The 24,174-nt window shown below is 47.4% G+C and overlaps 1 protein-coding gene across 1 annotated transcript in view; it reads left to right on the top strand.

Moving 5' to 3' along the window:
• KCNJ3 (potassium inwardly rectifying channel subfamily J member 3) overlaps positions 1–17,151 on the top strand; it is a 30,797-nt gene extending 13,646 nt beyond the window's left edge. The window contains exon 3 of the mRNA XM_048953336.1: positions 13,488–17,151. Within this exon, the coding sequence (XP_048809293.1) occupies positions 13,488–14,071 (584 nt within the window). The 3' untranslated portion in view covers positions 14,072–17,151. The remainder of the gene's footprint in view (positions 1–13,487) is intronic.
• Positions 17,152–24,174: the final 7,023 nt, after the last annotated feature.

The following is a 24,174-nucleotide window of genomic DNA, read 5'->3' as shown; positions in this document are numbered from 1 at the left end:
GCAACATCTCTAATTTAGGAATCATTACCCTAGATAATAGGCAGTAAAGAGGCCAAAATTGGTCCAGGAAGTAATCTGGCTGTACTCTGCAATGTGCTCTGTCTGCTCCTGGCGGTCAGATCTGTGTTTAAGTGCAGGAGGCTGGGGGTGCTCAGAAAGCTGAGGCTGTGCAGCAGCTGGTGATGGTTAGTTAGTTGGGTTGGTTAGCTGAGCAGTGGCCAGTTAGTTAGTTAGCTGGCATCATCAGCTGCAAGGTGTGCTGATGGGTTTTGGTGAAGTAAGGAAATAATAAGCAGTAAAAGAACTGGCAGAATATTGAACCCAAAAGCAATAGGGAAAATAATAGATAACTGAAGTAAATTGTGAGAATTATTTTCTTTGATGTCTATCAGCATCAATTGTGATGCTGGAAAAGAAGCAGACGTAGATTGCTGTGGTTCTAAAGTGGCTTGCTCTAGCCTTAAGATTTATTGTTCAGATCATGTTACTGCAGTTACTCCTAATGGGAAATGACATCTCCAAGTGGTGCTATTGATGTTCCCTTTTGGAAGTGCATCTGAGACAGCGATGTTGTCTAACAGTGAAGATCTGTGCCCTGCAATGTAACGTAAAGGTACTGCAGGAGGGATTTGCAGGGCAGCTTGGTGCAGACGCAGTTGTAGCTCTTTGTACTTTGGAAGATGGACATGCAACATTGCTGTCCATTTTCAACAAATTAGTTGGACTCAGTGGTCCTCGAGGTTGTCTACAACCTTGATGGATGTAATGTGTTGCTTTTGAACTGGTCCGGGACAATTCACGTGCACCAACTAGTTGCTCTTTGAAATATTTTGTACTTTTCTACCCTTCAGTTTATGTCCATGTTTACCTAAGTTCCAGGGCTGCCTCACTTATTTAATGGGGTTGATGAAAGAGCCATGTTGAGCTTGAGACAGGGATGTTTCTTCTCAATGTTTAAGAGTTTCCAGAGGGAGCTTAAGCACACGAGGCTGTGAGAGCAGGAGAATAAAAAAGCAAATTGGGTGTGCTCTGAGGTTTTGGTTCTTCTCAAAGCTCACATCTGATGGGTAGCAGGATGGGTGTCACATGGCAGCTTTTGCAGAGCCTGTGTCCCCATCCATGGGCCATCAGGCTTCCTTAGCAGCTCCCTCTGTGCCAGAGCAGCTGAATGTTTTGTCTTGTTTAAATTATTAAATGGTTCCCAATGTTTTGCATGTACTTTGCTTTGTGACATGACAAAGCCAAGGGTATCTCATGGGTTTTGTCTCTTCACCAGCTTCTGAAGTACAGTAATTAGGTACATTTTCTTCTTGGTTTCTTGTCTCTGGGTTCTCATCTTCCCTGTAAGAGTTTGCTTCTTGGCAGGGGTTGGAACTGGATGATCCCTTCCAACCCAACCATTGCAGTGTTCTGTGATCTGTAAGATCCCTTCCAACCCAACCATTCTGTGGTTCTATGATTCTTTCTCAGCTCAGAATGGGACGTGGAGCTTGTGGAACTGTCAGTGTCTACATTACAAGAACTTGGCTGGAAAAAGGCTGGAGCTGACAGTGTCCTCTGGGGCTAGCTGAACATTTTCTCCTTGCCTTGGGGTGCTTGGGAGCTTGCCAAGGAGCAGGGCTCTGGCAGAAAGAGAAGGAGATTGCACATTGCTTGTCATCAGCACTGTGCATTGCTGGCAACCCTGGGAGATGTGGCACTGTACTGCAGGCAGGGAAGGCACCTACGTGGGCTCACCCCTGCTTGCACCCATTCCAGCTGCGGGCACCCAGAGCACAAAGAGCAGAGAGAAAGCAGGCCCTGGAGGCTTCCTCCCTAAATATAGATATCTTCAAACTTCCCCTCAGAGCTCTATCAATAATTCATTCTTTTTTGCCCTTTTATTTTTTAGCGTGACGCCTCACATCTATTAGATGCAATCATCTAACGGGCACAAATTGTAGTGCTAAGCATATTCCCAGTGTTTCTCTGTAGCTTGTTTCATCTTCTCATTATACTGCAGATGCTTTAAATTCACGCAGCACGCAGTAATGGGGATGAAATTTCCCACAGTGGAACATTGCTGACTTAATGTTGCGTGATGAAATAGCACAGATTTATATTTAATATTTCTTTTTGAGCAGGCATTGCATTGCAGGAATTCTCTGCTCGCGGCTGCTTCTTGCAGCACTGCTCAGCAGCCAAGGCTGGGTAGATTTTAAAGCTGGAGGAAATGCATGTGATGCCTTACACTGTGTACCTTGTACAGAACAAAAAGGTGGACCTATTTCTCCTCAAAACGCTGTTGTTCAGTATGGGAGCTCGTTGCACAGAGCAGAGGCACCAGCAGAAGGCTGAGCGCTCGCGTTGTAATTAATTCATCTGCAAAACTCACTGGAATTACAGCTCACTTCTGCAAGAGCCTTCTAATTGAGAATAAATGCCTCATTAGCACTGAGCAGATCAACCTGAGAACATCAGTAAACACAAACAAAATAATTAATGGTGTTCAGGTAGTATAGCACAGCATCCTGGTGCTGCTTGGCTGCTGGTGAGCACAGAGCAGGGACTGGCCCAGGTATGGCTCAGGGTGGCTGCCTGGGGGCTGCAGGAGTGCTCCTGGAAACGGGAGGTAAGAAAGATGCTGAAATGATGCAGTGCGTGTGATGAGCAGGGACTTGTGTACGTTCCTTGTTCCATGGTGGTGTGGTATGGGCAGGGATTGTGTTTGTGGAGGAAAACCATGTTTCATGCCCTCCCTGCCAGGCAGTGTTGCTTAATCCTGCTCAGAGACGTGGGGTCGGGTTGGTGCCCCTCAGCAGTGTAGTGGCATGGCTCTTGCTATGGGATTTAGAATCACAGGATATTCTGAGCCAGATGGGACCCATGAGGACCATCATGTCCAACTCCTGGCTCCACATGCGACCACCCAAAAGTCAGACCATGTATCTGAGAGTGGTGTCCAGATGCTTCTTGAACTCTTGCGGCACACGCTGAGCGTGACATCCCATAACCTGAGACCTTGCAGTAGAGATGGGTCTTCTGATGGATGGGAGCAGTTTCCAAATACGTTCAGGGTGTATTTTTGTTACAGTGAGGGATCTCCCAAGCAAGAAGTTACTGGAGAGACTTTCCCAGCACCTTTTTCTTGATGCGTCAGCATAAAATCAGATATTTAGGAAAATAATTAACAAGTCCTTGACTTGGAGAATATAGCTTGGATAAACTTGTAATATTTTAGGTATCCATTTAAGCTCTTCTTAGTATTTCTTGGATTTATCTTATATAAAATATTTACCCTAAAGCTTAAGAAGTGATGGAAACTGATGCCAGCTTTTTTTGGCTATGAGCAGAGGTACTGGTGGGAGCCACTGCCTGGTGGCAACATCTCTGAGCACTTCAGGTTTGCTCCTTCTGCACGTGCTGCATGGAGGCACCTCTGCAGCCCAGCTGCAATATAGGATTGGAAGCTATAAGGAATGCCACACATCATTCACAAGGAATTGTCAAAAATATGGTCTGCGTCCTGAAATTCATGGTTTTTTTCCCCCAAATGTCAGAAAGGTCCCCCAGATTTTTAAACCTGCCTCTGGGTTTGCAGGCTTGGGGTGAGAGCATTGGTTCAATCTGCATGTAGGGGAATGGGTTTATATATAAAATTAGAAGCTCCTCGTGGGCATATAGCAGTTTGTACAGCACAGCTTTGAGTTGTCTTATTTATTCTCTGAGGGTGTGCATGGGAATAACAAGTACTGTGTGACGTCACAGTGCAATCTATATCGTTGCTAATTAACCTTTGCTGACTGCTGTAATAGTCTCTCTCCTGTGCACGCTGCGGGAAATTATTTTCTGCTTTATTATCTTCTAGATGCTTTGTATGTAAGGCACAGTGGCAGATGGGCCATGTGAAGAAAGCAGGATTCAATAACTTGGGGTCTTGCCTGCCTGACCTTCCCACCAGGAATTGTTGGGCCTGTTTCTAGTGTGGGATTTTTGTTTGTTTGAATATGGGAGAGGTTTGGGGATGCTGTGAATGAAGCGGCAGCTCTGCAATGCATCTGGTAGTAAGAAGTAAAAGTAAGGAGGGGCCAGCCAGATGTATTACCAAGAGGATAACATAAAGCAAAGCTATTGAATGTGTGGTGAGGCTTCTTAAGAGTTTGGGTTTAGCAGAGGGGGCAGGGGAGGTGGTGAGGGATGCTGTGCTATAGCCATTCCTATTGGGACGTCTGATGCTTTTCCTACTGACTGCTTCTGGAAATGAGTGTCTGATGCTGCTCTCGTGGCTTTGCTGTCGTTTAGGTGTAATTCTTCACATTGCAGAGCAGCACAGGCAGTTCCTGCTGGCACTCATGTATCCCCATAGCGACCTGTAAGGCTGTATTGACTTGGAGTTTCGTGTCTGTGGGCAGGGCATTGCTCACCAATGTATGGGCTCAGGAATGTGAGCAACACTTCACCTTCTCACCCTGTTATTTCAGCAGTAAGACAGAGTCTTTTTCACTGTGTCTAGTAATAAAAATGTGGGCGAACTCAGCCTTGTGCTTGATGCAATGAAATGAAGCATGGGTGTTTAGACCTCGTGTTGAGGGACGTGGCACAGTGAGAAATATCGGTGATAGGTTGGACTTAGGTGATCTTGGAGGTCTTTTTCAGCCTTGGGGATTCTATGATTCTGAGTGTGGTGGAAAGGCTGTGGTCTGGCAGGAGCCACACAGACCCTATGTGAGCTTTCTACCCCCCATCCCATAACTTGTTTGCTACACACGTGTGCTATATATATACATGTGGCGTACTGGGGAGAACCTGGTTTCCTGAAGATACTTTTATAGCCTCAGGATTATCAAAGAGATGATCAAAATACTCATTTCACCCAGAACTGACAACGTTAAAGCATCTATTTCTTGGGAAGCTCTGTGTGCCTGACGTGTTTGCAAGAAATGTTTGTCAGCTAAAACTGAAGACGCTGCGGCAAATGCTATGTTTAGTTCAAGGGATCTTGTGTTAAGCACTGCGAATTAATTTTAAATACATGACATGAGCTGTACACACGAGGAGATGCTGGTGATGGAGCTGTGTTTCAAGTGCAAAGCAGGCACTCTCACAGTGGGCAGCCGTGGTGAAGTTGCTGCAGACAGAAGAGCTGCTCTAAGCATAATGCTAGCAGCTATCTGTGCAGCAGAGAGATAGAGTGTGTTCCCCAAGCTGCTGGGCCTAACAGACCAGAGCTGCCCCTGAGCACTGTGCTGGTGGTGCTGAGGGCACGGCAGGAGCTGGGTATCTCTGCTTCCCACCCCTGATGCCTGTGTTGGGTGCCCTGGTCACCTCCAAAGGGGAATTATGGCTGTGGATCAAGGAGGGGATGGCCTTTAGCAATCCCATGCCCCAGGAATTTGCCATCCATTTGCAGCAGGCAGCCCCTTGCCTGATGCCAGAGGCTATTTGTTCCTTTGTCTGCCTGAATTTGGCTTCCAGCAGCTGAGACTCCATCCTTCAGCCTAAGCCCTAAGATGCATGAGTAGTGGGGCTGCCAGTTGTAGTCCTGACTGTAAATACTAGTACACCAAGAGGGGATAGTCAACCAGACTTCCCCTCTTTTGTGGGAGGCTGACAGTCATCCTGGGTGCCTTATGCTGGGTGTCCTGTTGGAGGCAGCCAGAGGGATGCAGATCAGACAAGTTACAACAGCACTGCAGCTTCATTTGAAGCACCTCTGGGGATGGATGGGTTGCCCTTCAGCGTCGAGTGTTGTGAAGATATTCATCTAATTATTACATACAACAACAACACTAAGTAGGGAACGCTGACTTTCAAACACAGTGTTGTATTTTATCTTCCTTGTGTTGCTGCCATTCAGTATAGCATGCTGATTTCAGCAGCATTGCTTACAGACTGCTTGCTACGTTTGAGGTATGTGTAGGTGAGCCCCAGCATCCCCAGGAGCTGCTGTCCTGCTGGGTCCTGCATCTCCTTCCTGCACACAGCAGCTGATAGGCTCCTGTTGGACCTGAGCCCCAGAAAAACACCAGCTGTGCTGCTTAGTGCCAGTGCTTTTCCATGTGGAGATGCAGTTCTCCATCCCAGGAAGGCAGTCTGTGACGTATGATACTCCTTCAGACTTGCTAAAGCCCTGAAGATGGATGAGCCCTATTTTGGTGCTGAGCAGCATATGGTCTGGTGGGTGTTGGAGGAGCATGGGACCACTGATGGGTTTGTGGATTCCAAGGGAACTGGGACTCATGTTTGCATTGCTGATCTCATAACTAAAATGTTCTCATTCAAAGGGAATAATAATTTTTCAACTTATTTTCCGTTTCTTTTTCTTTCCTTTTGTGGTGAATTGGCAGACTGCTCCTACATTTCCTTTAAGCTGTATATTCCTGCTGCATCCTCTGCCCACCAACAGTTTTGTTCAGATACTGCAAAGCAATCCTTTCTCTGTGGCTTGTCCAGTTGCACTGTCACTGTGCTGCAAACAAAACCACTGTGGTTTGGGTGGGCCTGGAGGAGAGCAATGCAGCATCACCTTTCCTCTTGGCCTGGGGTCTGCTGTTGGCTCTGTGCCTCTTTTGGAAAGATTAGCAGCTATGAGCACGGGGAGAGCTGCGCAGGGGCTGGGAGCACTGAGCATTCAGGCTGGAGGGGGCTCTGCAGAGCACTTTGCTGTGTGTGGTGCAGGGCAGTGAGCGCTGCCATCTCAGTGCTGGTAGGTGGGGAGCAGCACGCAGCAGATGGCTCTGCAGGGAGAGCTGCTCCAAGAGAGGGGCTGGAGGGCTGAAATCAGCCCTGACTCACTGTTGCACGAAGAAGGGAGAGAACAGGTTGCTCTTCCAAAATAGCATGGGTTTTGTTTTTTCTTTTTTTCTTACTTTTTTTAACATGCAAAAAAATATATATATATGAAAAATACCTATAGTATATAGGTATAGATAGTATATATTGCTGCCACTGCATTAACCGTGCATTCAGCTGTTAGGCAGGGGCAGTGTGGCTGTGTGCAGCAGGGCTGGGCTTTGTCACACAGGTTTTGTGACACTGAATGCCCCGTACAGCACACGCTGGCTGCAGTCCTGCTAGACATCAAGGCGAGCTGTCTGCAAGGTGCCAGAGAGCTGTGTGCCTCGCTGATTAAAAACTGCCCTAGGAGGAGCAGCTGATAGAAAAATACCCTGACTGTCACCAGCGCTTTTTAAGTGTGCAGATAGATAGATAGCTGCTGGGAGAAGAGCACAGCCTGAACGAGCTGGGAGGTATTTATAGCACTGGAGCACAAACAACGCATCTAAATCGGGCAGCAAGGCAGCACCCTGCCTTTGCTATTCAGTGCGATGAGAAATTGCAATGTTTAGCACAAGAGTGATGTCTGACTGTTGCATAAATGTGTGCGTTTTGTTACTCAATCCCCCTGGCTTCCCTCTTTGCATGCATCCTTCCTTCGTTTGATCTCTGACCTCCTTTCACTCCCGTGGTTTATAGATTTCAGTGATAGATGGTGATTAAGCGTTAAGTGTTCTGTGAAAAGCTGTCTGCGGGTTGGAATTCCAAGGCAGAGCATGCTGTGCCATGGGGGACATGCCAGCACCCCGTCCTGTCACCGAATCCCACTTGTGCTGTCGTCAGAGAAAGTGGAGTGGATCTAAAAGGACAAAACGGGCAGCCTCTCTGCTTCCCTGCTATGGGAAGCAAAAATCATGTGGAGCAGAGCTGTCGAAGTCAAAATGTTTTCTTTTCTTCATAGCTGCAGCCTCACCCCTCTGCTCCTTGGCACATGGATGCTGGGGGTTTGGGTGCAGATAAGGAACAGCTGATGGCTGCCATTCTGCAGCAGTGCCTGTGAGGAAATACGTTGGATCGAAGAACCATTCCTTCTCCACAGAGCAGTCAGGCAGTGGCACAGCTGCCCATGGAATGGGAGGTCACCATCCCTGGGGCTGTCCCAGAGCTGTGGGGATGTGGCACTGAGGGATGTGGGCATGGGGGGGGGGTGGGTTTGGGAATCCAACAGGGCTTCTCCAACCTTAACAATTCCACAATTCTATAAAATGCCATTTTTTCATCTTCAGGGAAGGTTATTTAATTGGAACGTTATTTACAAATAATCAAAGCCATTAAGCATGTGAAGGTGGCCCAGTGTCTGCCCGCCTCTCCTCTGTTCAGGAAAATGGGATTGCAGAAGTGCTGTATCATAAATCAGGCATTAGGCTGGGCAGCAGCCGGGGCTGGCAGCTGCAAATTGACAAAGTTTTATGGCACTTCTAACGATTGTCCACCTAATAAAAAATGTATCCTGGAATTACGGTGGAAGAACACTGGTGCTAAGAATAGCTGCTCCTTCAAAATAGATGGGAACTATTAAGGTTTAGACACCGTGCCTGCTGTCAGGGTAGAAACTGGGCTGTGTTTCTCAGCTGTGCATGGCACAGCTTGTCAATTTAAGTTGTATTAAAAAATAATGCTGCAGCAAACATCGGGAGGAAAAGCCTGAGAGCATCCATCACTCCGGCTTTGGCTGAATTGTTTCTGCCCTCGCATTTCAGGCACCCATTTTCTGTCTTATTGCAGAATTCAGCCATTTGTTTTCATTTCAGGTGGAGAGAGGCTTGGCAGCCAGGTGCTCCCATTGGGATATTGTGCTGAACGTGCTGCCAACCAGCTTGTCGTTCCCTTGGTTTCCAAAAGCCACTGTTTCCCTTCTATACCATCCTGGAAGCCCAAGAGAAATGGATTTCTGTGGCAATCATGCCACCTCCGTGTTGCTGGAGCTGCTGATCTTCCCTTGGTGCCATGGTAGTGCAGCACGGAGCATGGTGTACCAATATGCCAAGTTGCACACCAAAGTTCTCCCCTTGCATTGATTTCATGGCCTCAGATGGCAGTGCAAAATTAGTTTTAATGCACAGGGCCCAAGAAACAAGAAGAGAAGTGGCAGAGTGTCTGCCAGGTCTGTAAGGCTGCATGTTGTGAGTTCCAGGAGTTGCCTGGATACAGCCATCACCCACACAGGTCCTTTAGAAATTTAGACATAACTTGAGGGTTATTGCTGATAGAATTAGCTTTCTGCAGGGCTTTTGTCAACAACTGCCATCCTTTGAGATGGCCTTGCTCTTTTGTGGAATGAGCCTGATCCTGTAGCAAAGCTTAAAGCAATTGGGATAATGATCTTAATGACTGGGATTTGGGATGCTGAGGGATCCTGTTCTCTTGCTGGGTGGCTGGGAGCTGTGCTGGGATCTCCCCTCCTGCCAGCTGTGCTTGCTGGGATGGGGAGCTGAGCTGCTGGAGCCACGGACAGGAAAACAAAAGCTGGCAGAGCTGCTGCCTGGCTGAGCTGAGTTAATTGCGTTCACTTCTTCAGCCCAGTCGGGGCTCTAACAGCAAATGTTCTACCTCATTAGAAATAATAACTTGTAGTTAATAACTTATAATATGGCAGATAGATGCCTTTTGCTGCGAGTGATAGCGCTCGCTTCAGACAGTGCAGATGATGAAAGGAAAAGGCATGGTTATTAAAAAGATGCCTTCAGATAAATCTCAAGGTTCACCAATTTAACCCATGCTTGGCTTGGACAGCAGCTCTGCTCTACTTTATTCAAGGGCAGTGATGGAAAATGTTCAGAGATGTGCATGGCCAGGCTGTCCCACTGTGACCAGATGAGCATGGAGCACGTACATGGGGGCTGGCATCCCATAGAGTTCAGCTCTGCAGCCCCTGGCATCTGCAGTGGTGGAGGAGCAGGGGGCTGGGTGCTGCACATCACTGCATGGCTGCTGGGGTGGAACAGGAGGAAGTTGTTATAGGAGGAAGTTTTTCACATACAGGGTGGTGACACACTGGAACAGGCTGCCCAAGGAGGCTGTGGATGCCCCATCCCTGCAGGCATTCAAGGCCAGGCTGGATGTGGCTCTGGGCAGCCTGGGCTGCTGTTGGTGACCTGCACACAGCAGGGGGTTGGAACTGGATGAGCACTGTGCTCCTTTGCAACCCAGGCCATTCTGTGATTCTATGATGATTCTATGAACATGTGTGGCACTGTCAGCACTGGCAGGAGGAGGAATGGCGGCTCCTGCTTCTGGTGGAAGCACTGCAGGGCAGTCTTAGGTGAGGTGGTCCAAAATGCTCAGGATTTTGGCATGCAGTGTATCCGCCAAAATAACATGTTTTGCTAGCAGAAGAGCAGCTTCTGTTTGGAAATCTCTTCCCTCTGGCGCTGTGAACAATGTTATTGCATCTTGTGTTGGTTTTGTTTTTTTTTTAATAATAGAGGGTTTTCTTATTGGACACTTGTTCCTACTTTTCAGGTACATTATTATGATTTTTATTCAGCTAGAGCTTTGTTAATGTGCATTGCAATCAGCGGCTGCTAACAGCCCTGAAGAGCACTTTGTGGTGGAAGCCCACGTTTGGAGTGATAAACAATGCTCATCTCAGCCTTTTCCTTTGACAAACGGATGGCTGCGCAGCATTCGGAGAGTTTATTCCAAAAGAGAGCTTAAATTTTATACTGCAAATGAATATTGATAATAGACAAGTTGGTAGAAATATAAGCAGCCCATTAACATGATGAAGGCATGGAAAGAACTGTCAGTATCATACCTGCTGATGGATAACTCCTTGGGGAAAAAGAAGAATCTGTAATGATGGAGCAGTTGATTTTTAGAGGTCTTTTTCAACAGTGGTGGCTCTATGAACAGAGGGAGAGCAGAACATGAGCATGGTGCTGGGACCTGGTAGATTTGGTGGGAGCACAAGGAGCTGCACCTGCTGTAAGATGGCAGGGCTGCTCACAGCAGAGCATAGATTAAGTATGGAGACATAGAAAACAGTACAGTGGTGGCTGTTCAGATAGGCTGTCACCTGCAGTAGTGCTCCTATGGGAAAGCCTGGAAATAAAACTGCTTTGAGTTTTGGTGTTCTCCCCTTTGGATGTGCTGTTTGAGCTGAAGTTCATCATGAAGCAAGGAGGAAGGTGAGGTTCCCTGCTGTGCTCTATTTGGTGCCATGCCCTCCCATCTCTTGCTGTTTGAGTTTGACTCTTGCTATTGGTGGCACAGAAATAGCTTTTCCATACCTGGCATGTATTGAGTACAGACTGACTGCTTGCAAAGAGGCACTGCCACACTCATAGGATTCTGCCATAAAGAGCAAGGGAGGGAGAGCAGAGCAATGCAGTGGAACTGAAGGAAAATCTGAGAACCGATTTCTTGCTCAGTGCCTTAACAGAGCACGTTCAGCACCTCCTAGCATCTTCTGCTGAGCTTGACAATTATTCCTGGTGCTGACAAGCGTATCAGTAGCTGCAGCTCCTCTGGGGGACTGCTGAGTAATTTGCAACCTTGGGTTTGTTAGTGAATAGGATGCATTGAACTTAAAGAAAAATGATACGCCTGCAAATATTCCTCTCTCAGATGAGCTTCCATAGGGTTACATTGATGCAATAAAACATGGGTTTTTCTTGCAGAAGAGCCCTGCTGCATGAGGCAGCCTGGAGCATGGAGAGTCAGGTTGGGTATTAGGAAACATTTCTTCTCCAAAGAGCAATCAGGCAGTGGCACAGCTGCGCAGGGAGTGGGGGGTCACCATCCCTGAGGGTGTCCCCGAGCTGTGGGGATGTGGCACTGAGGGACGTGGGCATGGGGGGGGTGGGCGAGGGATGGACTTGGGGGGGTTCTCAGGTCTTTTCCAATCAGTGATTCCATGGTTCTGTGATTCTATGACCCTGTGATGCAGCTCTGCAGCACAGGTCCAACTTTGTATACCATCAGCATAGTTACATTGTCCTTCTCCAACCATCCTAGAAGAGCTCTGGATTTGAAGTCATTTGCCATCTAAAGCACAGGTCATGGAGTCAAGCAGCCCTTGCTCTGTGGGCAGCTCTGAGTGCTGCTCTGCCATGTGCACGCGTTGCTGGAAGCACTGTCCTAATGAAGGCTCCCTTGGGGTCAGGTCTAGGGGAGCAGAAGGGAAAGGGCCATGCTTTCCCTGTGAAAATTCAGCTAATGAACTGCTGCAGGATAAAGGCTGCAGATGGCAGAATTACTCACTGTAATTACCTTCTTTTTGGTGAAAATGGTGGATTTTTTTTCTAAACCCATTACGCATGCATTTGCTTCCACTTCGTAAAGAAAATAGAAACAAAATAGAAAAAGCATCATGAGGTGTAAAGTATTGTCCTGTTGGTGACAGCAGGGATGGGCTGGGTTTGAAAGTTGCACTAGCAGCGGTATTTAGAAGCACTGTGGGCAGTGAGGTTTGCATCCAGGGCAAAACCTTTCCAGGTTCACACTTTTTCCTTAAGGGATAAAGCTGTGAGGTTTGTGTCCTGTGGGGTATTAGCAAAGCTGAAACTTTCATCCCGATAGCGGTAACATGAAGCATAGTAATGCTTTCCTTCTCTGGCTGTGTGTCATCAGATGCTTATTCGTGCCCCACTCCCCTTGCCGACAGCCCTGGTAGTGTTTTTCACGTGCTTTCCAAAGTTTCCTTTCACTTGCTCCTGACTTAAAGGCACTGCTGCCAACCAGGCAGAGCGTGTGATTGTCCAGGCAGATTTAACGTTCTGAGAGTAAAATGTCCTTTTGTCAGCTTGTTACATCAGGAGTTGGACTTGATGATCCTTACAGGTCCTTTCCAATTTGGGATATTTTATGATTCTATGATTGTAGGGTAAAATGGCTGTGTAGCCATATTTCTAGATTGCTGTAGATGCCATTTGGAAAATAAAGACAAGAAAACCCAACACAGCTGGAAACCTCCAGCTGCCCCAGTCACTGCTTCCCTCTGGTTCTTCAGGTCAGGAAGGCAGCCAGGGGCCAATGGCCCAGAGGAGGAGGAGGAGAAGGCAAGAGGGCAGGGGCAGAAGGGAAGGCAAGGGCAGCGCTGGGCCCTTTGGTCGTATTTCTTTGTCTGTGTTAACTATTGGAACCTTTGATCTCGGCCTGATCACTATATATCTGTGATCTGTGGGCAGGTTGCCAGCAAAGCACTTAAAGAGAAATAAATGCGTTTCCTAACCCATGCTCACTGCGTTCCAATGGAGCACAGTGCACCAGGATGGGCTTGGTTCATTCAAGGGATACATCAAGTGTGAGGGCTGGTTTTGTGCATTTTGGTGAATATGATGAGTATGTGGAGCAGCCAGGCCATCCTTTAAGATCGCAACAAGTCCAAGTTCACACTCAAGTTAGCAGCTCCTGCTAGTCTGTCCTGAGGCTATCAAGATGGCTTGTGTTTTGCCTTCATCAGCAGAGCCTTCAGAAGTGGCCATAAGAACAGACATGAATTATTCATACAGGCAGATCCCTTTCTCTATTTTTCTGGCTCCTCTCCCATCAAGAATGACAATTTAATAGTAACTATGTGAGAGTGGTAGACATGCCAGTGTCTTTTCTTTCATATGTTTAAAAACATCAACTCTTTTTTTTCCTTTAAAACATTCAAAAACCTCCAAGGTTTGTGCACTTCCTAAATTGTGTATAACGGATGCACTTTTGTCCCTTGCTGCTTGCAGGGATGACGTGCCAGGCCAGGACGTCCTACACTGAGGATGAGGTGCTGTGGGGCCATCGCTTCTTCCCGGTTATTTCCTTGGAAGAAGGGTTCTTCAAAGTCGACTACTCGCAGTTCCACGCGACGTTTGAGGTCCCCACACCGCCGTACAGCGTGAAGGAGCAGGAGGAGATGCTGCTCATGTCCTCACCCCTGATAGCGCCCGCTGTCAGCAACAGCAAGGAGAGGAATAATTCAGTGGAGTGCCTGGATGGTCTGGATGAGGTTGGCATAAAACTACCTTCTAAACTGCAGAAAATAACTGGTAGGGACGACTTCCCTAAAAAACTCCTCAGGATGAGCTCCACCACCTCGGAGAAGGCCTACAGCATGGGCGATTTGCCCATGAAACTGCAGCGGATCAGCTCAGTCCCTGGGAATTCAGAAGAGAAACTGGTGTCCAAAGCCACCAAGATGATGTCGGATCCCATGAGCCAGTCTGTGGCTGACTTGCCGCCCAAGCTCCAGAAACTGTCGGGTGGCAGTCGGATGGAAGGGAACCTTCCTCCAAAACTGAGAAAAATGAATTCGGATCGCTTCACATAACCCAGCTACCAAGGCCGGACTGCCCCAGCAGGAGGATGGCCTACCAGAGCTCCATGTGGCTCCGTGCCCTGTGCTGGCAGGGCTGTGGGTGCACCAGCAGGCTGCCCGGGGCCAGCAGAGCCGTCTGCCCCTGGCATGTAGAACCACGATGCGCATGCAATAATAGTGTGCAATTCCTGCATCTAATTTTCTGGCATGGCTCCTACTATATTTATACTGTATAGTCTGAAAAAATGCGTCCAGGGGTGTTGCATTCCCTGTGTATTTCTTAAGAGTCAGTAGCAGGTTGGGACATGTGAGTGGGTAACTGTCAGCATAGGTTATAATTTGAGTTCATTTTCTTCTTTTTTCTGACGTGGGTTGTGATGTTGTACACTGGAACAGGCTGCCCAAGGAGGCTGTGGATGCCCCATCCCTGCAGGCATTCAAGGCCAGGCTGGATGTGGCTCTGGGCAGCCTGGGCTGCTGGTTGGTGACCTGCACACAGCAGGGGGTTGGAACTGGATGAGCACTGTGCTCCTTTTCAAGCCAAGCTATTCTATGATTCTATGTTTTGTTCAACAAAGTAGTTACAGTGCATGTGATTTTTATTTTATTTTTTTCTTCTCCTAAAAGGAATTGTATTCATCAATTCCTCACACCAAACCTGCTGGCCTTAAACTAACTGTTGGCTTACATTTTGCGTTAAGTTCTTCTTGGGTTTTCTTTTCCTGCCTCTAGACTGCTGGGAAAAAAAAGTCAGTGTATTTAACAAGATGCTGTTGAGAAAAGAAGCTTCTATTGGTAAGGCTAGGAAAAACTATAAAGAAATTAGTGAAATTGGCCCTTTGGATAAAATTAAAAAAAAATTAGAATCCTTCCATCATTTATCTCTGTACAGACAACATGCTTGGTTTCTCAGGACAGCTGGACATGACAACAGTTGTTATTCAGTTGTTTCTGAAGTCAGCCAGGCTTCTGCTGTGGGTGCTCTGCCTCGGGAGCAGAGCTGGGCTCCCCCTGAGCCCCTGTTGCGCTGGGGCTTTGCTCTCCCTTACTCTGAGGCCCCATCCTGCAAACCCAGGTCCCAGTGGTGGTTCTGTGAGCCCACATCTTGCAGCCAGAGCTGTGAGAGCTGCTGAGTCCCATGGTGCTGCTTTCTCTTTGGTGAGAATGTGTGCAAAGACGTTAACCAAGGTTGACCCTGTGGGTTTTGAAATGAGTAATACGGTGTGTAAATGTGTGGTTTGGTATCCTCCTGTGGCTCTGTGTGGTTTTGGGGTTTTTATCCTGTTGTACTTGTTCTCTGCTGCTGTGCCCCAACACCTGTGCTTAACCTTGCCTAACACCAGGCTGTTGCAGTGCCTGGGCTGTGCTGAAGGACCCAAAGCAGGGTGGCTGTTTTGGAGCTGGGCAGTGACAAGGCTCTCTGTCTTGCTTTAGTGGGAGGTCTGGGTGAGACAGACCAATAGGCAGCACTGGCAGCATGGTGTCATGGTGTTGGAGGCAAAGCACAGCTGTGTGGTGTTGGAGATGTACAAGTGCAATGGCAGTTGTGTAGGGCAGTTCTGGCTTGAGAGCTCTGGGCCACTGGATGTGAATGCTCATGCTTGCTCAATAAGGATGGATCTGCTCTTCATTGGGAGACAATAGTTTGGTTCGGGTAGAAACGATGGCATGGGATGAGAAGTGACAAATGCAATATTGCTGGAAGGGTTGGCTGAGAGTCTACAAGGGCTCAGTGCTTGGCCTGGAAGTTGCCCAGTGCTCCATTAGCTGTGCACTCATGGACTTCATACTAACTAAAGGTTTTTTCCACTGTTTGTGATGATTTTTGAGTGGCACTGCATGCTTTTTACACCTTTGGCTGTACTGAAATACTTTGCCTGTTGTTGTTAAAGGGAACTGTGTGTGTAGCTCCCTGCACGCTGATGCTGTGCACTCAACAACTGATGAGCAGAATTCCAACGTTGCAAGGTAAGAGCTGAATGCTTTACCCCTATTTGCTAACACTTATTCAGGCCATGTTGTAGACAGAGTTTTGTGCCATTTGTAACTCCTCCACAAGACCTTGGCCGAGTGAAAATGGCCACATACAAAGGTCAGGCATCAACATTAAATATGCCACCTCCAGTCCAAAGCAGAAAGCCAAGGACCCTGAACCAGTGTGATGGAGGCTGATGAGTCATAGAACCATAGAATGGCTTAGGTTGGAGGGGACCTTAAAGATCACCCAGTCCCACCCTGTGCCGTGGGCTGGCTGTCCCCCATCTGCTCAGACTGCCCAGAGCCCCAGGCCTTGGCATTTCCAGGGATCAGGCACCCATGGTTCTCAGGGCAGCCTACCTCCCTGCAGCCCCTCCTGACACAGCAGGCTTTGGGTCAGCCCCCTGCACCCAGGCCTCCATATGGACAGCCAGCATACCTCCGTACCAAGAGCAATGGGGTGTCCCCAGCCATGGCCATGTGCTGCACAAAATGAATGTAAGAGGCTGAGTGGGAGTGGTGGCAAGGTGCTGGGTGCCTGTGCACCAACACTGGGACAGCGCTCTTGTGTCTGTTGAACTAATGCCATATAAAATACTGAAAGTGACAGTTGATTCAATGCTTTAAATAATTCTCCTGTCCTTGTTGCACACAAGTTTTCTGAGGCTTGTGGCTTGTATTGCAATGTATGATGTATGTTAAGGCATCTTCTGTTACTGAGAGTGAATGTAAAAACATGGATGGTTGGTAACTGTCTTTGGTTATTGGGTTCAGGAAGTTATTCCTGGTGAACATTTCATTGTTACTGATGTGGCCCCTTTTCTGTTTTTCCTGACTGTTTTCACCCAGCCCTAATGCTTGTGCTAAGAGAAGTGTAGCTGTTTGTTCGACTGCACAGCCGGTCTGTGTTCTCTACTGCTGAATTTATGCTTGAATTATATTGTAAATTGTACATATTCAAATTAGAATAAACTAAAAGCATTTTCTGGCATGCACTCTATAACTGTATAAATGTACAAGTTTATTTGAATAATGCAAAACAACAGACTCTTGTATTCATTAATACTGCAAGCTCAGTTTTATCTACAGCTGTATTAAACTTTCAGAATTGTTCAGTTTGGTGATGCTCTGGGTGCTTGTCTGTCAGCCAGTCCCCTTTTTATTACCTTCACGAAGGGCTGCGTGTCCTAGAGTGGCTGCTGTTATATTGGTATAGGGTATTTCTCTCCCCAGAACTCCATAGTGGCTATCAGGTCCCTCCTTGCCCATAGCAGCCCTTCCTCTCTGCTTTCTTCTTTCTTAGCAGGAATTGCACAGTTACTGGGAGTCAGCCCTGCTGCTGGGGCTAGAAGTGCCACAATGGGGGAATTGAAGCTCTGTTTAGCATAATTGAATTACTGAGTGTGGCAGAACAAAAAGACATGGCAACACGGAGCTGTATCAATCACGCCGTGCTGCCAGACGCAGAATACATTTGAATTTATTTCCTCAGCTGTGTTGTAGAACAGCGAATTTGCATTGCTTACTGGGAGAAATGGAACTGGAATTGTTTAAATAGTTGGAATAAAGATGGCTGGGGAAGAAGGGCAAGAAAAAAAGAGAAGTGCCCCAGTGTCATAATAGCTTGAAACAAATTCATGCTCATCCTGTGTTGGGGCAGAGAAGAATTTGATTGCTTTTCGATGAGATCTAAGGGCTTTCTTCTGCCTGCAGCAGCAAGGGAACCACACCAGGGCAGGACTGTGGGGTGGCTGACAGCTGGAGCTCAACTGCATCCACAGTGTCCTTAAAGATGTTGGATGGCAGTGTTGCATTGCTCCTGAACGTGTGCGACATGGAGACAGCCAGACTGGGAAAGAGATGGAGGATGGGGAAAGAGACAGGGATGGGTACAGAGCCTATCATTTCTATCAGCCTAATTTCCATATGCTTATAAGCACTGTGTTTAGCATGAATGCAGCACCGGTTTTGTTCACCTGTTTACAGCCCTCCCAGCACTCTCAGTACAGCAGAAATGCACTTGAGTTATTATTTCCAAAACAAACATTTGTGCCTCTTCCCCTGCAGGGTGTGGGCTGGGGATGCACACATTCCCCTCTTTCCTTCCAAGGGATACAGGATGCTAACAAGAGGAGGGCATCCCATGGCACTGAGATAAGCAGGTGTGGGGTTTGTCTTTGCTCCAGTCCAAGCAGTCCTAGCCCACCAGGACCTGCCCTGCTCAGCCCAGTGTTGGGCATTAAATCTGAGGAAGGGCTGAGGAGCAGCAGGAGAGGAAAGAGGGAGAGGAGATGGGCTGAGCTGGTGGCTGCAAACTGTGTGCTCAGTGGAGCTTCCTTGGGTGTGTGCCCAGGTATGGCACCGTTTGTGTAAGGAAATACATGTGTTCACATAATATATGTGCATAAATCCCCATGAGATGGCTGTGTATTTATAATACATAGCAAACAGCAAGATAGCTGTTTGCTACTTCAGATGTACTCCCCTTTTGCAACTGCTTATGTTTATTTCTGTCCAAAATGTTTGTGGTTTTTTCGTAAGCAGCTTTTTGGGCACTGTCTGGACTCATTCCACACCAATGGCATGAGACAGTGCTCATGGCAGATGGATGAGCGTGCAGGGCTGAGGCAGCACCGAGCAGAGCAGCATTTCTGCTGAGTGAATAACCAGGGAGAGCTGTCTCTTGGCATCCTGCAGCAGCTCCCTGGGAAGGTTCCAGCCGTCCCTTCCTTTGGCATTCTTGGAGCCCTCTGTCAGTAGCAGAGGAAATAAAAAACAAATGACACATCTCTCAAGGTGGGGGAAAAAAATACACCCTAAGCTGGGATGTAATTGGTGCTCTTAGTTTTATAGGGAGCACTTTTCTCTCAGCCCTTAACATCGCCAGTTAGGTGAGCAGTTACTGCTGTGCAGGCTGGTTTCCTTGCCTTATTGGCTCCCCACATCACACCTACAAAGCCAACGCTGTCAGCCACTGTGTGATTGCTCACAGCCCCAGTTCACATTGTCTCACATTCACAACAGCCTCAGTTGCCATTGTCACCAATTCAGAACATCCCCAATTCGGAATATGTTCAATTCACATCATCCCCAATTCACGTTGTCCTCAATTCACATCATACCCAAGTTGCAGCATCCCCAGTCCACTTCCCATCATCCCAAATTCACCTTGCCCCCAATTCACAACATCCTCACTTCACATCATCTCCAATTCATGCTGTCCTCAATTTGTATCAACCCCAGTTCACACCGTCACCAATTGACAACATCCCCAATTCACGTCACCCCATGTTCTCATCGTTCCCCAATTCACAGTGTGAGAACGAATGATACAAAAATAGAAGATACCAATTGGAAATAATATTGATAATTCATAACAAAGGTATTTAAGAAATTTGTAATGTTCACATTAAAGACTACAAAGCAAAGTATTTTGTTCTTTTTCATTAGCACATTACACTTTTACCTGTATTTCATTATATGTAAATTGCAGAAACCTCTTATTGTATCTTCCCAAATCTATTGCCTGTTAATACTTGGCTCCCTTAGCAGAGGCAGCTCAGAGGGCAGAGTGGCAGCAGGGTGACAGGAGCACAGCAGCATGCGGTGCCAAGGGCAGAGCAGGAGAAACAGAGCTCAGAAACCAATCCCATAAACACATCTGCACTTTCTGCCTCCCTAATTGATCATTTGAATCTTACTGAGATGATGGAGTCATCAAATAGAAATATGCACCCAAAGAGCTCATCAATACGCATTGCTGTTACTGTTGATGGGAATAGAGTCATTTAGGAATACAGTCATTTAGGAATATATAGGAATATAGTCACTTCTGCTTCAGCTATCCCCTGTGGCATCAGTGAACAGAAAGATCTGAGTGAAGACAATTAATTTCCCTTCTACTGACTTTATGGCATGCAGTAGGGCAGGACCAGGCAAACCCAGTGGTTTCCCCTACTGTGTAACCTATACTTTAATGTTTAAAAAAAGGAAAAAAGAAGAAAGAAATGACGGTTTCAACAACATATATGTGTTTAATGGCATTCCAAAACAATCTGCCACATGAGTAATATGCCTCAGTCACATTGCAGCCCCTGCTTGCTGCAGACACTACCAGCAGTCCCATACAGCTGTGCACGCACCCCCCATTTACCTGCCCACCAGCCCTCTATGCTGATACCTTAATGTCATCGCATGATTTATGTATTTTTGGTACATATTTCTTGCTGTACATACACACGTGGTTTGCTCAGCCCTCAGGAAATCTGTGTAAAGGAAATGACACACTCTGTAAGAGATGTCAGCTACCTTTCTGATGCTTCAGCACCAAACGTAATGAAGCAGAAAGGCAGCAGCGGAGGAACATTTTAAAGTGCTGGTAGGGCTGGGTGTTAGGGAGACAAGTTATTGTCTTGTTAAATTCAGGCATCAGCATCTTATCCTGTAAGCAAGTGGATGTGCAAAAAAATAAAATGCTGATGTAGCTGTCAGCCCCAGACCTCTTTACTTGTGCTGCCTTTGTGCATGGTGTGGAGGTGTCCAGCTCCTCCTGCTCCCTGCACTGCCCTGGACTCACAGCAATGCAAGGAGCAGGATGGCAATGCTCAGTTTGCACCCAGCTGTGCACCGAGTGCTTGCTGCTCACAAGGGCCTGGACCCAGCCTTCTGTGAATGGGGTGAAGCCCCATTATGCCCCGTCTTGCAAACTGGCTTTGTTGACACGGACCTTTGGTGAATTATCTGTTTCTATGGTGACAGAGCAGAATAAATGCACCATGGGCCTGTCTTCATCTCCCTGTTTTCTGCAAGGTCTTGGCTATTCACAATAAAAATACAGCACCTAATTTCCTGCAGATCATCAGCTGAGACCTATGGGCATGGCCACAGGCTTCAGTCTGTGACAAATTACTCTGGCAGAGCTGCACATGGAAGGTATGGGCTGCACCAGCACAGTTAATAACAACCACTGTCTATAAGGCAGAGACACAGGAATTACTAAGAGAGGAAAGAAAGAAACACTTCTCAATTTTGGTCTTGCAAAGACAGAAATATCTGACTGAAAAATTCATAGCTGCCCAACACGGTAATACAAAAGGAGATGGATGTAGACAGGAATTTTAGGTGGTGTATAATTGCTGGGTGGAGTGTAATAGAAACAGACATTATCCTCCTAAATTATTCCCCTCCTATGCTCAGAACTGGAGCAATATGAAGAGTCCCACCACCTAGGGGCACCTGCATGGGGTGGGCCCTGGAGGAGAACACTCTGCACTGAGAGTTCCAGGGCTTTAAAATGCAAACACCGCCCAACCCTTGCACATTTGTAAACACCACTGGGAACTGAAGTTGTTCTGGATGTTATTTTAAATCTCGCTTTCTTGCCAAGAATGTGAGTTTTGCAGGAGCGAAAACATGATGAATACCTTCCTGTCTCCTTATGATTCACATCACGACTCGCAGCCAAAGCAATATCATCGAGCCTCTCCTAAATCTTTAATATTTCAAATGAATATTTAGAAAATGCCTTTCCCGATATGAGAAGCCTCAGCACAGCTCTCAGGAGGATTGCCCTTTGGATTGAGGTAGAATTGAAATATTTAAATGTGCTACAGTTTCAAAAGGCAGCTTACTGCTCTCCTCACTTGTAAAAATAAGAAATAAAATATTGAAAAGTGAAGCATATGATTATCATTCCCCCAAGGACTGAAGATGTGGATTGACTGAAAAATGGTGGTTTTATAGGCAGGAGAGTGCACCCTGTGAGTGTGGTCATAAGCGGCAGGGGAGAGCCTAGCGTCAACCCAGCAGAGATCATAGAGCTACAGAATGGCTGGGCTGGAAGGGACCTGAAAGGTCATGGAACTCTGGAATGGCTGGGTTGGAAGGGACCTTGAAGGTCACAGAACCCTGGAATGGTTGGGTAGGAAGGGACCTTGAAGGTCACAGAACCCTGGAATGGTTGGGTTGGAAGGGACCTTGAAGGTCACAGAACCCTGGAATGGCTGGGCTGGAAGGGACCTTGAAGGTCACAGAACCCTGGAAAGGCTGGGCTGGAAGGGACCTGAAAGGTCATGGAACCCTGGAATGGCTGGGTTGGAAGGGACCTTGAAGGTCACAGAACCCTGGAATGGCTGGGTTGGAAGGGACCTTGAAGGTCACAGAACCCTGGAATGTTTGGGTTGGAAGGGACCTTGAAGGTCACAGAACCCTGGAATGGCTGGGCTGGAAGGGACCTGAAAGGTCATGGAACCCTGGAATGGCTGGGTTGGAAGGGACCTTGAAGGTCACGGAACCCTGGAAAGGCTGGGTTGGAAGGGACCTTGAAGGTCACGGAACCCTGGAATGGCTGGGTTGGAAGGGACCTTGAAGGTCACAGAACCCTGGAATGGTTGGGTTGGAAGGGACCTTGAAGGTCACAGAACCCTGGAATGGCTGGGTTGGAAGGGACCTTGAAGGTCATGGAACCCTGGAATGGCTGGGTTGGAAGGGACCTTGAAGGTCACAGAACTCTGGAGTGTCTGGGTTGAAGGGAGCTTCAAAGGTCACAGAACCCTGGAATGGGAGGGTTGGAAGGGACCCTATAGTCCCCCCAGCCCCATCCCTGCTGTGGGCTGGCTGCCCCCCATAGCTCAGGCTGCCCAGGGCCCATCCATGGCCTTGGGCACCTTCAGGACTGCACAGGGCACTGAGCAGCTCTTGCCAGGGCACTGAGACCCTCTGCAGATTCTTCTCCAGAGAAGCATCATCAGATATATGGTATGTTTGGATTCCCTGCCATCTTCAGACAGTTTCCTCTGTGAAAGCAGTTATCAAATCTCACAGACAGCCCTGAACGTAATTTAATTAAAAGTACATAGGGATTATTATTTTATTATTCCATTATTATTAATGGAATTAATCATGTTGTTTATTATTCAAAAAATGAATAATGTATCTTAATAAGCACACAGATTTAGAGCTGAAGAAACACAGTTCCCTCTGAAAGCATTCATGTTGCCAGAAAGGCCAGCCTCAAATAATTGCCCACTAACCTGCCAAGTGTTTGCAAGGATGAAGTCCAACTGACCCTGCCTCCATCCAGCTCCCATTCTTTGGAGACAGGAGCCAGACTTGTCCCGTACCACAAAATTGCATGTTACTTCCATGATCTTACATTGCATTTAAACCAGCTCCTAAGCTCACCCTGCTGGAAGTACACAGCATGTGTTGGAAATGGTATTTGGGTGAGTAAAGTGATTCAGCCATGTTTCTCCCCCTGCCTCACCACTCTTCCTTTGGAAATGACTCTCCCACAGGTCTTTGGCTTTGAGCGTTTCAGAAGGCAGCCTATTGCAAAGACGAGATCCAAAGGCTGGTGAAATTCCTCTACTCTTGAAGTCTTAGGATAAAACAAAAAGGTATTTACTCTCAAAGAAGCACTGATCCCAGCAGGAGCTTCCCTAAAGAACCCATGGGACAAGAGGTGCTCAGCATCCGGGAGGAGCCATGCCATGTACCAGGGCTTTTCATCATATCTGATGCAGTTCTATATACATTTATATGAACTGCATCCAAACAAGCTATTTCAATGGCTTTTGGAAGGATTTGGTGTCACTAGCAAACATAAGCAACATCATGAAAAATCTGCTATATCTACTCAAAGAGACGGAGTAACTTATGGGAGTAGAATATACATGCATGTATGCACATACGACTAGCTGTTCTAGGTTAGGACACAGATTTTGTGCTTAAGCTGGCCAACAAGCCACTTTATCTGTTTTATGGCCTATTTGTGACTTGTCACATCGGCATCCTGGTGGAGCAGTGAAGGGGCAACTAGAACTCTGAGGGCTGGAGAAGACCTCCAGCCCACCCCCCCATGCCCACTGCCCACGTCCCTCAGTGCCACATCCCCACAGCTCTGGGACACCCCCAGGGATGCTGACCCCCCACTCTCTATGCAGCTGTGCCACTGCCTGACTGCTCTTTGGAGAAGGAATGTTCCTCATACCCACCCTGACCCTCCCCTGGTGCGACCTGAGGCCTTCATCTCTTCTCCCATCATTATTAGCCTTTCTAAAGCCCCCTCTAAGTTTCTCGCTTTCATCGCAGACTACGTGAGGAGTGAAGCACCACCAAACAGCTCACATTTAATGCAG

Source organism: Lagopus muta, chromosome 8 (assembly GCF_023343835.1).
Source record: "Lagopus muta isolate bLagMut1 chromosome 8, bLagMut1 primary, whole genome shotgun sequence".
Lineage (NCBI taxonomy): Eukaryota > Metazoa > Chordata > Aves > Galliformes > Phasianidae > Lagopus > Lagopus muta.
This window is presented reverse-complemented; position numbering and strand designations above follow the sequence as displayed.